This window comes from Alligator mississippiensis, chromosome 1 (genome assembly GCF_030867095.1).
Source record: "Alligator mississippiensis isolate rAllMis1 chromosome 1, rAllMis1, whole genome shotgun sequence".
In the NCBI taxonomy this organism is placed as follows: Eukaryota; Metazoa; Chordata; order Crocodylia; family Alligatoridae; genus Alligator; species Alligator mississippiensis.
In genome coordinates, this window is record NC_081824.1 from 207,905,765 (window position 1) to 207,923,559 (window position 17,795).

The following is a 17,795-nucleotide window of genomic DNA, read 5'->3' on the forward strand; positions in this document are numbered from 1 at the left end:
GGCTTCTAGTTTAAAATGAATAGGGGAGAATGCTTATATATTACTTCTATAGTTAGCTTTTAGCAAAAATGTAGTGAAGTTTATATGAAAACAATATTATTAGAAGCACTAAGTGAAAAGGTGGAAAATTCAATTTGTGAATATTCTTCTCTAGAGAAATTGTCCTACACACATGTATCCAGTAAAGATGTGATGTATAACAGTTACAGTCGTAACCTCTGACATATATTTGTGAAGTTACCTCTTGAGATAGGACAGCTTATACTTCCAGGTTGGTAAAGGTCAATGGATGGAGATGCCTGTAATACATCTGGTACTGTTCTGGAGTTATAACAACAATGACCTCTAAAGAAATGTTCTTTAGAAACCAGGGACTGTGCCTTTTCCGTCCCCAGTCCTCATCACAGTTCCAAAAGCATTCAATTTCCCACTCTAGTAGGGGAGGAGAGAGAGAACCCATGGTTTCTAAAGAAGATTATTGTTGTTACAGCTCCAGAAGGATGCTTAGTGTAATACAGGTGCTCAAAATCAAGGAATATTTGTCTTATGTATTTAAATAACCATTAGTTTAGCTATATTCAGTGAAAACAGATTCCTTCCAAACTCTCAGAGTCTGAACCCATACAATAACAGATGATATGGAAACATATATGGCTTCTTTGGTAAATGGAGTAGATTTTCCCATGAAAATATAGAAATAAATATATTCCCATAAAAGTATAGAAATAAATATATTCTTGACCCCTGAAAAATCATCCTGCTTATATGTTTAATTTTTAGAAATAACTTTCTTCTACTAAGTATTTACTAAGGAAACAGTCATGTGAAAGTAGCTTGCACCTTGTTAAGCAAACCTCTTTGCAGCCCAATGTCCTCCTTTAGTTATTAGAAGACTTTGAGTCAATAATAATAATCTTGTTGATTTTGTCAAACTCTGTCGCAATCAACTATCAGACCTCCCTCAGAAATTTACTTACAAAAGTCTGAATATGATTCCCTAACTCCTTCAGTTTTAGGTTTCAAATTACTTCTCAAAGGTTCGTATTTGAGATGGAAAGAGCTATATTCTGTTATTGTTACATAAACCATGTGCTACAGAGAATAAATACATGGAATCATTTCTTCTAGTTTCCAGCTATAGGGCCTGATTTTACTTGGACTGGTGTAAATCAGGAGTAACTCCATCAAAGACATTGAAGCATTAATATAAAACCAGCACAGTTGAAAGGAAAATTTGGCTTCAGATTAAATAATGAATTTCACTCCCTGATGTTCAAAGAACCAAACTTATGGCATACAGAAGCCAGCTTGCCAATACAATAATCCAATTTCAAAGAAAATTTCCATGTTTGTGTCCAAGAAATTTATGTTCCCCAAGATTTTCTTGGACCAGTTCCAGAAAACGTCTAAGCCTAGAAAGAGGTATGACAGTTTTTCAAATATTCTATTTAGTAACTTATGATGATGAAAGATAGTTTAAAAACACAACAGTATGCCAGTATTTGTTTTCCTAAACCAGACAGAATCATATATAAAGATACCCAGAAAAGTGCTTACCTACACAAGTGTGGTTGTTCGATGCTAATTGAAATCCTGGATTGCATTGGCAATAATAGGACCCAGGAGTGTTCACACATCTATGGTGACAATATGGAGGGAGGGTGCATTCATCGATGTCTGAATTACCACAAGAGCAAAACAGTAAAAAATGTTAGTACAGATTAATCACAACAGTTTACTGCTGCCAGCTTCTGTCCAAATAAAATGCAAAGTTAATTAGATCTGAATAAGGAAGTAAAAAAGAAAGGAACTAATATAAAGCTAGAGTTTACTCTTGCTAAATTTAATGGGAGCAGCACTGTTCCCTTTCCATTCATGAAGTAATTTTTGTTCAAATCTCTCTATGGTCATTGTTAAACCAATGTGGTGTCAATACATATAAAGGCCCTCCTTTATTTGGTGGCTATGGTATAGTATGGTATTGAAATCTATTAATTTTTGTTGACTATCACATGCCTCATTTTGGTTCTGAAACCCAGAACAAGCTTACTGATCACTTCTTAACCAGACCTAATGACAACCAGGATACTAAGTGTGGTTCATACACTCCTTTTCTGTGCAAAAGCAGAGTAACAAATTAATGCTTAATCTCTTTTGGTCTCTTTAGAGAACCCAAATCCTTCTCTGTTCTAAGTGCAAGAATGTATAAGAATGACAGGGGTATGTGATCTGTCTACATAGACAACAGAGATTAGGCATGAAAAAGAAGTGGGGTGCTGGAGTTCTATGGAGACATGGGCTCCATAACCCCACAGCTATATCTCTTGACTGTTCCCCACTCTTAAACTCTCTTACGTTCTTTCTGAAGTTAGTACCACTAAGCTACCAGCTGCAAGCCCATAGCTGTTTTCTTTGACTGTGTGAAGGAAAATCAGATTGCATGACTGAAGTCAGTGCTATCTCAGGCAGTATTACCTCGTTCATGCAGGTTAACCATAGTTTAAGGTACGGTAGTATGCTGCCTTTCCCAGTTCTGGCATTCCTCAGGTACACTGGAGCGTGCAAACTACATAAAGTGCAGAACAGCTGTCTTTATCTTTTGCACTTTAGATGGTGTGCATGGAGCTGCTGGAGTTCCTGCCTCAGCTCATGTGGATCTGCAAAACACTTTCTCCTACTAGCTAAATTGGCCACGCATGCATGTGCACAATCTTCCTTAGGCTGTGCCCTTCTTGAGTGTAGTCAGAAAAATCCACACAGTGTCTTGTGCACGAACAGAATGTCACTTTTTTTCCCAGCAGCTTGGCTTTCAGTCAAATAAATCCTGGTTTTCACTGAAATGAAGAAAGGAACTTCCCATTTCCATGCCAAATTTTGAATTTCCTACTTCCAGCTGTTTCCACTGTAGATGTGCTTTAGAAAGAAGCCAAGAGTTTTTATAATGGGAAAGCATTACTTTTTTCACTTAATATTAAATATTAGTTAACCCCCTTCACACAAACTTAGTATTTATATTCTGAGGCCAGATCCTAATCAGTGTTTAGATAGTGAAGTGAAAAAATGGGCTTAGGTTGAAAACCCTTTTGCAGCCTTCACTATTGTAATGGTTGTCATTACAACTGTTTTATAGCAGAGAGAATTCATGAAGTAGAAGAGGGATGGACCAGAAGATCCAGCAAATCCTTTCCATCTCTGGTTTTTATAGAACCTCATTGTAGCAGGACACGATGGTGTGCTTGCCGTTTTTGGGGGAGAAGCTGCCTGAGAGGCAGCTTCCAGGTGGTGTGGGGGCTGACGGGGTCTCACCTGACCAGCAGAGGGCCAGGCTAGGACAAGATAAGCCCAGTGTCTGAGCCAGTCAGGGAGCCTAGCTCTGATAGCCTGAGGAGAGGAGCTCTCTGCAGCATGGCAGAAGGACTCCTGAAGGGCCCAAGAAGGTAGGGGATGCAGAATGACTCTGCAGGCCTGGGAGCCACAGAATATTCCTCGGGGCAGAGAAGAAATGGTTTATGCAAACAAGGCACCTTTGTTTATGTTGGTATTATTGCTTGAGTTACAAGCTTTGAGCCCTGCTGGAGAGAGGCTCAAGACCTACAGAGAGTTCTCCAGCCCGGAGAAGGGGCTGAGCGGGGATACAGAGGGTTCCCCAGGCCATGGAGAGGGGGCTGAGTGGGGTATAGAGGGCAAGGGGATAGAGCCTAGCAGCCCAGAGAAGGGGCTGAGTGAGGTACAGAGGGCTCCCCAGCCCAGAGGAGGGGCTGAACAAGGGAACAGAGCCCTCCAGCCCAGAGAAGGGGCTAAGCGGGGTACAAAGGGCTTCCCAGCTCAGAGAAGGGACTGAGCCAGGAAACCGAACAGAGGACCTGCCGGCCAGGAAGAGTCGAAACAAGGTATTAGAAGGTATACAGTCTCCAAGAGAGACTGTGTGAGGGGTGAGGGGTCTGAGGACCCAGAGAAACAGGGTGGAGAGACCCAGAGGGTCTAAGAGTCCTGAGTGGGACTAAGAAAAGCTAACATCTGAAATGATAACACCTGCGAGGTTTGGGGTGTGATGTAGTGCAGGAATGCAGCCGCACAATTTGGCCATAAGGCTATAGATGCCCTGCAGGGGCACTGCCAGGCTGAAAGAGCCTACTTAGCATTGAAAGTAGTGGGGTCTGGGAGGGACTCATTGAGGAGTTGATTGGATTCAGGCTCTTTGTCTAACGCCCATGGGTAGCCGCCCTTACTTAACCTCAATAACAGTAAGGCATGGTGGGTGAGCAATTAAGGGAGGGCAACATTAGAGACGGAGCCGGGCAGGAGCCACAGCAGTAGCTGTACCAGGGGGCCTCAAGGCCACCCCTGGGGCATGAATCTGCTACACTCATCCTCACAAACATTCAATGGCTATTTAAAGCCCATATGATGCAAATTTAGGCATGGGATTAGTATCACTGAATCTTTGAGTTCCATGGGACTACTCGTATGTCTGAATGTTTGCAAGGCAGGATTCTAATTCATGGGGATTTTGCTTGGAGGAATAGGGTACATCTTTTGTGTGTGCATGTGATTCTGTAACAGGCTATAAGATGCCTTAGGTTAGTAAGATCTGATCAACAGAGCCAAATGTGTGTTTGAAGCAATGTTGCTGAAAGTGTTACCTTGCATTTGCAGCCCCCATTTTTCAGAAAATAACATCTTTGCTATATCTGAACACATGACTTAAAAAAAAACAAATCAAGGTATAAAAAAGAATCATTCAGGTTTCTAGATTAAATTAAAAGTAAAAAAGAAAGAATTAGAAATAGGTTTCCACCTCTGCCCCCATTTCCCCTCCTCCTCCCCTTCCCAACCAGCCTTCAAGCCAAAAATATCTGGAGCAATTTCACTCCAATTTCAGAGGAACACTTCCTCCCTGTTGAGAGTCTATAGCAAGATTTAGACCCAAAGGAATATTTTTGGCTGAGGTATTACAAAGCCTCAAAAGATGGGTTTCATTTTGAAGTGCTGACACTACAGACTGTAGCATTATTTTTATGATGTATTCTATTTTGACCTACATTAGTGATATATATATCCTTCTTCACTTCATCAGCCCGTCTTGGTTTAGACAGATGTAGGAGAAATTTCTCCTTCTAAAGTTGTTAATTATACATAAATCATGAAAAATGTAAGTTGTGCCATGTGGATTTCTTACTGTCAGGGTTGCAATATGTTTCCTATTAAACCTTTAAGTAGTACTCTAGCTCAGCTGATATTAAAAGGAGTAACTAACTGTACACTGGAATACATGCCTACTCTTACATTCTAGAGAAAATGTAACATTTTTACATGTATCAACAACGTGTCAAAAGTATTCTCCTACCTACATTCCAAACTACTCATCCTACTCCTCCACATAAAACTAACAAGTATTGGAAGGAGCTCTGTTTACAGAAATCTGCTTGTCAAGCACCCGATCCAAAGCCCGCTGAAGTGATTAAGAGTCTTTCCATTGATTTCCATGGGCTCTGGTTCAGACCCTGAAAGAAAAGGTGTACAGCTTTCTTTTTTTACCAAGCATTTAAATAGTAATAAAACCAAACAGCTATTGATATTACCTGTTCTTCCCTCCCAGTAATCCCTCTAAGGGGACTGCTAAGGGGACTGCTTGAATCTTAGCAAGCCTTCTAAACAGAGATTAGGGAATTTGCAAACTTTCAACTGCAAAATTCCTGATCTGTGAAACACTGGAGAACACCTTGAGTTTTTGTCTTGAAAATGCCTTTCCCTCACCTTGTCTGATACAAATGTTGCATCTTGTAGAGATCCTATTGGGTTCATCATGTTTGATTTGATTTCACACTTGTTCTCATAAATGTGATAAATGCAGAGCATAAGGCCGATCCCTTATGAAAAGGCAACTTCCACAGAAGTCAAGATTTAAGAGGTGCTCTGTAAGAACTGCAGGTTCAGAAAGATGGCGTCTTTGCATATCTTTTCAGGCCACTATCTTTCAGAATATTCCTGGAGGAGATTGGACTGTGTAAGATATAACTGAACAATGTGGTTTAGTATATCACTATATTGGCAGAAGTGCTGCAGTCTGATTTGCACAAATCCTGTTCTTTTATGTATTTGGGCTTATAATGATCCCAGTGGTGTCAGTAGATCAGTCTCCAGCCCCTACTCCTGGCACTAAGAGTAAAGACAGTGGTTAATGTGTGATAAATTTCATACCTCTGGGCCCAGAGCTTCCACTGGTTTGTTTTATGCAAATAAATAAGTGCAACTGAATTCTATTGTGAAAGTAAGCTCTTCAGACTGGGTCTTTCTGTGTCTCTACAGTGTGCCTAGGCCTGAAATGCTGGATTCCACTGAAGTTGATGGAAAGACTCCCATCCACTTACAAGGGACTCGTGACTGTGCCTGGGGCCACTGGGTAGTACCCAATACAAGTAAGGCATAACATAAATAGCTAAGTAATTTTTTGTTGGAAGCTCAATTCAAAGTTGAGAATACAGTATGCTTAAAATACCTGCTAGCTCTATCCACTAGAAATTATTGCCTTGTTCTCCCACAATCTACCAAAACTATGTGGCAAGGTATTTATGAAGTCTGAAAATGAACCTAGATAGCCAAAGAACATGGTTTATGCTAGTACACTTACCGATGCATTGTTCTCCTCGTTTCTGGAAACCAGGGAGACACTGGCATCTGAAGGACCCTCTTAAATTGACACATGCTTGATCTGTCCTGCAGTTATGGGCTCCTGTTGCACATTCATCTATATCTTTATAAAACAGCAAACAGAAAATTAGTTATAAACTCTGGTTCAGGCGCTCGCAGTTGAAGAATCTGTATTCATCACCTCCACCCCAAAGGTGCTTTTTTTCTTCCCATAGCTTATTCTGTTTACAAAATACAAGCACATTTTTTTGGGACAAAAACACAAAGCTTTCTAGTAGTCCTTAACTCTCACCTATATTTCTAATATATATAATTTTTCCAAAACCATATATTTTAGGCAGGGTTAGTAGCACTGCTTATTATTAAGGTTGTCTTATAGAATCAGAGAAAGCTAGGGTTGGAAGGGACCTCAGGAGGTCATGTAGTCCAGCTCCTGCTCAAAGCAGAACCATCCCCAACTTGATCATCAGCTAGATCATCCCAGCCAAAGCTTTGTTTTGCCTGGTTTTGAAAACCTTCAAGGATGGAGCTTCCACCACCTTTTTGACTAACCTGTTCCAGTATTTTACTACCCTCCTAGTGAGAAAATTCTTTCTAATATCTAACCTAAACTTCCCTTGCTGCAACTTGAGACTATTGCTCCTTGCTCTGTCATCTGCCACCACCGAGAACAGTCTAGTTCCATCCTCTTTCGAACTTCGTAGTTGAAGGCTGCATGTAGTTGAAGGCTCAGTCTTTTCTTTTCGAGGCTAAATAAGCCCAGTTCCCTCAGTCTTTCCTTATAAGTCATGTCCCCCAGCTGCTTCACCATTTTTGTTGGCCTCCACTGAACTCTCTCCAATATCTCCATATCCTTTCTGCAGTGGGGAGCCCAAAACTGAACAGAATACTCCAGATGTGGCCTCACCAGTGCTGAATGGAGGGGAATAGTCACTTCCCTTGACCTCCTGGCAACACACCTATCAATGCAGCCCAGTATACTGTTAGCCTTCTTGGCAACAAGGGCATACTGTTGGCTCATATTCAGCTTATTGTCCACTGTAACCCCCAGGTCCTTTTATGCAGAGACATTGCCCAGGCAGTCAGCCCCTAGCCTGTACTGATGCATGGGATTGCTCCATCCTAAGTGCAGGACTTTGCGCTTGTCCTTTTTGAAACTCATGAGATTTCTTTTGGCCCAATCCTCCAATTTGTCTGTCATTCTGAATAGTGTATGATTGCACAGGTAACTACAATTCAGAAATTTCCTAACCACTGACTGTTTGCAATTTTATTTTAAAAACTACATTAAAGGAATATTATAAAAATCAGTGACACATTTTAATGCACTTTTCCATCTAGACTGAATGGATATATACATGTACATGTGTGCATGTGAGTGTGTGTAGTTATATATGTGTGTGTGTGTGTGTGTGTGTGTGTATATAAAAGTGACAATGATTGGTATTTAACGACAACACTTGAAAATTGTTTCTGTTACAAAAAGAAATTACAATTTGTTTTATCATTTAAAAATCCAGCTTGTTTCTTACTGTAACCTGACACTTCACAATGAAAGGATTTTGTAATTTTGACATTTTGGAGAATGTAGGCTGAATAAACAAATTCCTTAAGATGTATGATCTCTAGTTTACAAATTTCAGCTGAACTCACTATTTGTACAGGCATTATGGATCTTCGAAATTCACCAGTGGCACATTCTGGGTGGTGCTTTGGAAAAAATTATGCATTCTTTCACATAAAAATAAAAACAATTTTGACCATGCAATTCAATAAAAAATAAACCTTCAACAGTTTAAATTAATTCCGCGTGTTTGCCTTTTCCCAAATGTCCAAATATTTTAGACATACTTCTTTTATTTGACAGCTCAAACTCTTGTGCTGTCCTGTCCTCTATATGTCTGAAAGGTTCAGTTCTGTAGCCACCATTCTTATATGGAACTAGCTGGCTTCATTCTTCCGCACTATCAGAGGAAAAGTTCATTCTCAGTTGTAGAGCAAGATTTAAAAGACCTATATTAAGCTAATATAGACAGACATATAATTAAGGGCTTGATCTAAAGCACAGTGGGCGCATCTACTAGTGCGCTTTACTGTGGAGTAGACAAATTATCTCAACAGTAGGGTATCTTCATCTACAAGTAGGCTGGCATCTTATAGCCTGTTACAGAATCTTATAGCCTGTTACAGAATCACATGCACACACAAAAGATGTACCCTATTCCTCCAAGCAAAATCCCCATGAATTAGAATCCTGCCTTGCAAACATTCAGACATACGAGTAGCCCCACGGAACTCAAAGATTCAGTGATACTAATCCCATGCCTAAATTTGTATTGTATGGGCTTTAAATAGCCATTGTATGTTCGTGAGGATGAGTGTAGCAGATTCATGTCCCAGGGGTGGCCTTGAGACCCCCTGGTACAGCTACTGCTGTGGCTCTTGCCCGGCTCCGTCTTTAATGTTGCCCTCCCTTAATTGCTCACCCACCATGACTTACTGTTATTGAGGCCCTAGCTCAGTAAACTAATTAACTCTACTGAAAGTCATGTGTAAATGCTGACCACAGGACTAAATTGTGGCCAGTCAGCCCAGCCAGCTGGGGGTCTGCTTTGCCCTGACTCAAATTGCTGCTGTCCCGGGCATGCGTGTAGATGCTGTGCCTGGGAGCAGTTTACTCCAGCTCAAACAGCTCTGGAGTTTATTGCTTTGCATTAATTGCACATGTAGATGCATCCAGTGAAATCTACTACAGTTTTTCCAGTGACTGTAGTGTTTTTGGTATGAACTCCTACTTCCTACAAAATAGGGAAGAAAGATGCCTACAATGTTCATATTGTTTCATCTCCTGGATTGTGTTCTTGGAACAAAGCATATTTAACCTCTGAATGCTTGTCAACATGGACACATTTAGAAAGTTAATCTGATTATTTTTAAAAGGATTATTATACTGAATTGAACCCTTTGTGGATATTCATATTGAAAATTAAAGTAGCTTTAATTCAGTTGCACTTATTTCACTTTGGAAAAGTGAAGTATTACTTTCAAAAGAAGTAAGCTAAAGTCAGCTGGGCCACTTCCATTCTGAAAAATAGTATCCATACAGGAGCTCAATGATCTACTTTGAAGTCACATAATCAGTTAATGTGGGTTAATTTTCCTGAATATTTCTGTGTAGGAAACCCCTCACTGGGACTAAATGGTTAAGGGTCTCACTGCTCCAGAGCAAGCAATATTCTAAGTAGCAGACCTCCCCAGGGCAGTAAAACTTCCACCTACTAGGCACTCCAAAGGCATATTACAATACAAAAGAGGAAATAAATGTTTATTTAATTTGTTCTTTGTGAACTGCTTGGTCTTTGATGAAAACTTTGGTACAACTGACTTTCATTAAGGACTTTTTAAACTTTAACCCATCACATAATGTACTACTGCTTCCTTCTCAGAGATACATTTTTTTAATTGTTAGGCCATTTTAACATCATTAAAATAAGTTTTTTCATTCACTGTTGCTTTATTGGATTGTTAGATACAGTTTAGTCTCAGAAGTGGGGACTATATCTCAAATGGCTTCTTATTTTCTGCTATAAACTAGGTAAGTGCATTTTTCCTAAGCTCTTACTACAGTCTGCCAGATGATTAGTCTTGGAGACAGTGCCTTGCTTCATCTGGAAATAACAATTTTTCCTTTGCATGTGATACAAGTATCCTTGTACCTCCAAAAACCCTAACCTAACCCTATCATTTGGTTGAGGATGTCATTAAATCACAGATAAGCTTTACTTCTATACAGTTCATTTCTACATAGATCTAATATATGCTAAGATCTTTTTGTTCCCAGATTACTTCACTCACACTGTCCTCCCCCCGACAATCTATTTTCCTTGGGTTTTTTTAATGATAACTTTTTATTAGGACAAATGGAATAGAATATCCAAATCACTATTAAACATAGAAAGGAGAGTGTATGATCTGAGAGGGTCATTAAATGTTATAAATCAATCATATTTCCAGTAATTTTCATTGCATTTTTTTCCATGCAAGAAGAATGCATGTATCTTTATAATGTCTGTTTGTAAAGAATGTTAACTTATTTCATAAGTCTTATGACGTTTTGAGATGTTATACTTGTGGAATCCACTCTGTGGTGCATGTGCCCTATGTAATTTAAACTAGATTATTTCTGAACAGCAGTGTTCATTATGGCGCACCTCTGCCCTACATGTCCTTCAGACCATTGTAGATGAGGGTACAAAAGGCAAAGTACCTTCAATAACAACTTTCTTCCTTCAAAATAAGAACCTTGAGAATAGAGCCCCAAATTAGTGGTGAAAAAGGGAGTTCATGGGATCTGTGCAGAAAACGTTTACTGTAAACTACATAACGATTCTCTCTTCTTTTTCTTCTTTCTGCAACTTTGCTCACACAAATTCTACTCTTAACTGATTAACAAGCAGTTATCTTGAGTTAGGTCCTATTAACCTAGTAGAAGAGGGGGGCTGTCACTTGAAAAAAAGCACTGGGTATTGCCCTTCAAATATCTTAACACCATGGGTTGTGAAAATGCATTGTAATCCTGTAGAATTAATAGTGGGGGTTGCTGCTAAGTGTACTCTGACAGTCTAGATTTCTTCAGAGGAAGCAAATAAGACAGGATAGTCAGAACTGAAGCTGATAGCTCAGAGAGCTGTTGCTGAACCACCTAGATGGACAATGCTTCCTCTTAGTTATTCTGGTAGAATTCCTATTTTGTGAACAATGTTTGAACATCAGGCAAGTAGCCACACTCTAAAGAAGTTGTTGAGTGCAAAGATGCTGGATTTCATAAATTTCATAGACCTTAGGGCTTGAAGGGACCTTGGAAGATCATTGAGTCCAGCCCCCTGCCCCAGGGGCAGGAAGTCAGCTGGGGTCATAGGATTCCAGCAAGATAAGCATCCAAATGTCTCTTGAAGGCATTCAATGGGGGTACTTGAACCACCTCTGATGGCAGGCTATTCCAGACCTTGGGGGCTCGGACAGTAAAGAAATTCTTCCTTATGTCCAGCTTGAAATGGTCTTGCAGGAGTTTAAAACTGTTCAACCTTGTTATCCCTTGGGGCACTCTGGTGAACAAACGTTCCCCCAGATCCTGGTGAACACCCCTGATAAACTTACAGGTCACCACCAGATCATCCTGAGCCTGTGCTTTTCCAGGCTAAAGAGTCCCATAGCTCTCAGCCTGCCATCGTAAGGTCTGTTTTCCTGACCTCTGATCATGCGTGTGGCTCTTCTCTGGACTCTCTCAATCTTCTCCACATCCTTTTTGAATTGTGGAGCCCAAAACTAGACACAGTACTCCAGCTGCAGCCTCACCAAGGCCGAGTACAATGGGACAATGATGTCTTGGGATCTGCTTGAGAAGCATCTATGGATGCAAGCCATTGTTTTGCTCGCTTTATTAGCTGCAGCATCACATTGAAGGCTCATGTTCATCTTGTGGTCAATCATGACCCCCAAGACCCTTTTGTCTGTAGTGCTAGCCAGCGTAGCACTGAAGAGCCTATAAGCATGCTGCAGGTTTTTCTTCCCAAGGCGGAGAACCTTGCATTTTTCGGTGTTAAACACCATCAGGTTCTCGTCCACCCATTTCCTGAGTCTGTCGAGGTCAGTCTGGATTGCCCTCCTGTCCTCAGGTGTGGATGCTTTAACCCAGAGTTTGGTGTCATCAACAAACTTGGCTAGTCTGCTTCTGACACCAAATGTCTACATCATTTAATGAAGATGTTATATAGTATAGGCCCTAGGACAGAGTCTTGAGGGACCCCACTGGTCACAGCACACCATGACAATTGACTTCCATCAACTACCACCCTCTGTGTCCGACCACGGAGCCAATTCCCCAGCCAGCGGATCATGGTGGATCCGAGGCTGCAGTTGGCCAGTTTTGCCAAGAGGTGATCATGGGATACCAGATTGAAGGCTGTTTTGAAGTCAAGATATACAACATCAATCTCCTCTCCCTTGTCCAGGTGATAGGTCACCTGGTCATAAAAGGAAATAAGATTGGTCAAACAAGACCTACCCACAACAAACTTGTGCTGGCTATCCTTCAGGATGTTGTCATTGGCCAGTCCATAAGAATGGCCTTTTTGATTATCTTTTCTGAGACCTTCCCCGGGATAGAGGTCAGGCTGATGGGCCTGTAGTTTGCCGGATCCACTTTCCTCCCTTTCTTGAAGATAGGCACCACATTTGCCTTCTTCCAGTCTTCGGGCACTTCACCAGAGTGCCAGGAGTTCTCAAAGATCCGTGCCAGGGGCTGAGCTATGATGCTTCCCAGCTCCTTGAGTACCCTGGGGTATAGATTGTCAGGGCTGGTTGACTTGAAGGTGTCCAGTCTCTCAAGGTGTTCCTTCACGAGGTCAGCATTGATGGAAGGCAAGGAATCTCTCTCACCTGGGCCTCCCTGTCCCGTAACAGGACTGATGAAAGACTGACGCAAAGTACCCATTTAGTAGATTGGCTTTTTCCTGGGCGTTGGTTGTCAGTTGTCCCATCTGGTTCATCAAGGGTCCAATGTTGCCCTTGCTTTTTCTCTGGCTCCCCACATACCTAAAAAAGGACTTTTTATTATCCTTGATACTTGTAGCTAGTTGGAGTTCAGTTGCAGCCTTGGCTTTCCTGGTTTGCTCCCTGCAGGTACGGACCAGCGCGGAATATTCCTCCTTGGAGGTGGATCCCATCCTCCATCCTTTGTAGGTCTTTCTTTTTAGCCACAGGAGGTCCGTTAGTTCCCTGGAGAGCCAAGAGGGCTGCTGTGCCCTTTTGCTGCCTTCCCTCTGAGATGGAATAGCATTAGCTTGTGCGTCAAGCATTGCTCCCTTGAAGAGCAACCACTCTTCCTGAACTCCCCTCCCCTTGGGGTCGTGGTCCCTTAGGGCCTCACCGGCAAGGCTCCTGAGTGTGTCTAAGTCAGCTTTCCTGAAGTTGAGGGCTTCAGTATTGCTGACTGACTTGCCATCTTTACGGTGGGTGGTGAAGGTAATCAGCTCGTGGTCACTGTCACCTGGCTTTCCATCGATCGTTAAGCTGCTGATTAGGTCGTCCCTGGTTGCCAGTACCAGGTTGAGCAGCGCTTTACCTCTCGTTGGCCCGTAGACTTCTTGTGTCAGATAGAGGTCATCCATGCACGAGAGGAAGCTTTGCGACCACTTGGATTTAGCCAAGTGCTCTTCCCACAAGATGTCTGGGTAGTTGAAGTCTCCCATGACAACCATGGACCTGGAGCGTGCGGCCTCAGTCAATTCCCTGGCAAACTCCTGGTCAAGCTCTTGACTTTGGGTGGGAGGTCTGTAAATAAACTCCCACCATTGTGTCCCCTGTGCCGTGTTCCCACAGATTTTAACCCAGAGGGTCTCCAGCCGTCCATCCTGGTTGCCAGTGTTGGCTTGCAGGGACGCGTAGCTCTCCTTGACATAGAGAGCTACACCCCCACCCCTTTTGTCCACTCGATCTCTCCTGTACAGGGTATAGCCATCTATTCCCATGGTCCAGTCATGGGTGGAGTCCCACCAGGTCTCCATTATCCCTATGACAGTGTAATTATTTGTGTTAAGCAGGAGGATACATTCCTCCTGTTTATTCCCTAAGCTCCTGGCATTCGTGTACAGACAGGCAAGTGTCCTTTTGGGGGCCCTTGCCTTGCCTACAGCTTGTTGCAGGGCTGGGGTAGGGGTGGGCTTCCTTAAGTGCCTTGGCCTGCTGGCTTTGCAAGGGTTGCTCAGTGGGCCAGCAGTGGCGGTAGTCCCCCCATCCCCCGGCAGGGATGTGGGTTCTGTATTTGGTTCTGTTTTTGATAAGCTATGTTGGGGAGAAGTGAAAAGGTGGGCAGATTGGCAAGTTCATCAGGCTGGAGAACTGGTGACATCATGATAAAACAGACTGTATCTTGCTAAGAACTCAGGACATCAGCAGAACTGGCAAAGGCATAGGACAGTCTTGGTATCCACAGAGGAAAAAAGGCATCTTTCAAAGAACTTGGGCTTACATCTACTTTGAAGCAGAACACTTGCCACTTGTTGAGGTGCAAAAGGGACAGGGCTACCTTTGAGAACCCCTCCCTGAGGTAGATGTAGATGACATGGGATTTTGTGAAAATTCCCTGCAGAATTGGTATGCTAAGGTGTTGTACAGAGTAGGTAGGTGGGTGGCAATGTATATTATATGGCAGAGTTTGGGCAAAGAGGGTCTAGCAAAAGAAACTCTACTGCATATTGTTAGTGGTTCTATTTGCCAGTTTAAAGATAACTGGGCTTTGAATGGGAAAGGGACAAACAGTTGTACTGATGTGTCTGTTGGATAGATATATTGATCACAAGCAACCTTGAAGAGGCTACCATGTGGCTTATAATTCTGAGGTACATCTTCACTGGTATTCTGGGATTTGCCCAGAGTTTTCTGATAAGCTATAACACTGAAACTGCTGCTGAATTAAGTATGCTGTCATTGACCTTGAATTGACCATCACTTCCTGGTGAACTCTATAGTCTGAGAAAAGGGCAGGATGGGTTTTTCTATATTGATTTTAAGCCACAGGAAAAAAAGGAGGATCAAACGAACAAGTTGATTACCTGCTGTGGCAATTTTCCCCACATAGGCTTTTTATCCAGCATTCACTGTCTGCAAGATGATGTAATCACTAGTGACAAAGACCCAAAGGAGTTTCATGAGGCTCTTGAAGCCAGAACTCTGTCAGAACTCTTCTACCATGAACCCCAGAGCTACATGGATAAAGATGTGAAATAAGTCTCTTGAAGATCAGGAGCTATGAATCAATCGATAGAATCTCTTCTGCCACTATGACAGGATACCAATAGAAACCTCTTCCACTGAAGTTTCAGACCAATGCTCCAAAACACAGTAAGGAATTCCATTCTGATTTAATAATCTTTTGCAAGGTGGGTCCCAGACAATGACTGGAGAAGTTACCCCTTGTCTATATGAGGAATCATCAATCCAAATTGAAAATAAGGAAGATGGCTTCCAAATGTGATTCATAGATTCATAGATGTTAGGGTCGGAAGGGACCTCAATAGATCATCGAGTCCGACCCCCTGCATAGGCAGGAAAGAGTGCTGGGTCTAGATGACCCTAGCTAGATGCATATCCAACCTCCTCTTGAAGACCCCCAGGGTAGGGGAGAGCACCACCTCCCTTGGGAGCCTGTTCCAGACCTTGGCCACTCGAACTGTGAAGAAGTTCTTCCTAATGTCTAGTCTAAATCTGCTCTCTGCTAGCTTGTGGCCATTATTTCTTGTAACCCCTGGGGGCGCCTTGGTGAATAAAACCTCACCAATTCCCTTCTGTGCCCCCGTGATGAACTTATAGGCAGCCACAAGGTCGCCTCTCAACCTTCTCTTGCGGAGGCTGAAAAGGTCCAGGTGCCCTAGTCTCTCCTCATAGGGCTTGGTCTGCAAGCCCTTAACCATACGAGTGGCCCTTCTCTGGACCCTCTCCAGGTTATCTGCATCCCACTTGAAGTGCAGTGCCCAGAATTGCACGCAGTACTCCAACTGCGGTCTGACCAGCACCCGATAGAGGGGAAGTATCACCTCTTTTTATCTATTTGTCATGCATCTGCTGATGCACGATAAAGTGCCATTAGCTTTTCTGATGGCTTCGTCACACTGCCAACTCATGTTCATCTTGGAGTCCACTAGGACTCCAAGATTCCTTTCCACTTCCGTGCCACCCAGCTGGTCATTTCCTAGGCAGTAGGTGTGCTGGACATTTTTCCTCCCTAGGTGCAGCACTTTGCATTTCTCCTTGTTGAACTGCATTCTGTTGTTTTCTGCCCACTTGTGCAACCTATCCAGGTCTGCTTGCAGCTGTTCCCTGCCCTCCGGCGTGTCAACTTCTCCCCATAGCTTTGTGTCATCTGCAAACTTGGACAGAGTACACTTCACTCCCTTGTCCAAGTAGCTGATGAAGACATTAAAGAGTATCGGTCCAAGGACCGAGCCCTGTGGGACCCCACTGCCTACACCCTTTCAGGTCGAAATTGACCCATCCACCATGACTCTCTGGGTGTGACCCTCTAGCCAATTCGCCACCCACTGGACTGTGTAGTCATCCAAGTCACAGCCTCTTAACTTGTTCACCAGTATGGGGTGGAATACCGTATCGAAGGCCTTCCTGAAGTCTAAGTATACGACATCCACCCCTACTCCTGTGTCCAGGCGTTTCGTAACCTGGTTATAAAAAGAGACTAGATTAGTCAGGCATGATCTGCCTGCTACGAACCTGTGCTGGTTTCCCCTCAGCATAATTTGTCCTGCCGGGCTCTCGCAAATGTGATCCTTGATAATTTTTTCAAAGACTTTGCCTAGGATGGTGGTGAGACTGACTGGCCTATAGTTGCCCGGGTCCTCCTTCCTCCCCTTCTTGAAAATGGGAACCACATTGGCCCTTTTACAGTCCTCCAGGACTTGGCCCGTGCGCCACGAGCATTCAAATATGTGGAGTGACAAAAGAAAAAAAGACCTGGAAGTAGCAGGATCAGGCCCTTGAATTCTTGGTCAAAAGCTGTTTTTTGCCAAACACAGTAAGTAGAAAAATGGAAGCAAGAGTTTGATGGCCACGGGCTCTCCTCCTTGGAGTTCTAATGGTCACTATTTGACAATAGTATTGGGACAGAGTGGTCCTAGGTATGACTGTAAACTGCATCCAGCTAGAGGGCTTGGTGGCAATGTGGTGGGGCTAGTTGTGGCAGGGTGGCTTCTGTAAAATACCACAATGCATTCTTCTTCTTCATGCATTCAAGAATAAAAATCATGGCATTTTTCTTTGAAACAGACTAAGTAGAGGCTTCTACACCATCGCCAGGTTTAGAGCAAAAATCAAGGTGAAAGAACTGGTATTGAGAGACTTCCTGTTTGCAGATGAGGCGGCCTTGGTTGTCCACAATGAATCTTCCCTATGAAATCTCTTGGGCAGATTTTCTGAGTCATGCAAGAACTTCAGAATGGCAATTAGTCTCAAGAAGACCGTGATCATGTACCAAGAGGTGGAAGAACCAATACCTGACATCGCTTTGGAAGATAAATCTCTTGGTGACATTGACAGTTTTTGCTACTTGGGTTCTATGAGCAGCAGAAATCTTG

At 42.8% G+C, this 17,795-nt stretch overlaps 1 protein-coding gene across 4 annotated transcripts in view; it reads right to left on the reverse strand.

The window, feature by feature from the left end:
- The window catches only part of EFEMP1 (EGF containing fibulin extracellular matrix protein 1), a 102,170-nt gene that overhangs the window by 14,776 nt on the left and 69,599 nt on the right, over positions 1–17,795 (reverse strand). For all 4 annotated transcript variants that reach the window (XM_006270873.4, XM_006270872.4, XM_019500720.2 and 1 more), the window contains exons 5-6: positions 6,632–6,754; positions 1,558–1,677 (exon numbers count right to left, since the gene is read on the reverse strand). In XM_006270873.4, the coding sequence (XP_006270935.2) occupies positions 1,558–1,677; positions 6,632–6,754 (243 nt within the window). The remainder of the gene's footprint in view (positions 1–1,557; positions 1,678–6,631; positions 6,755–17,795) is intronic.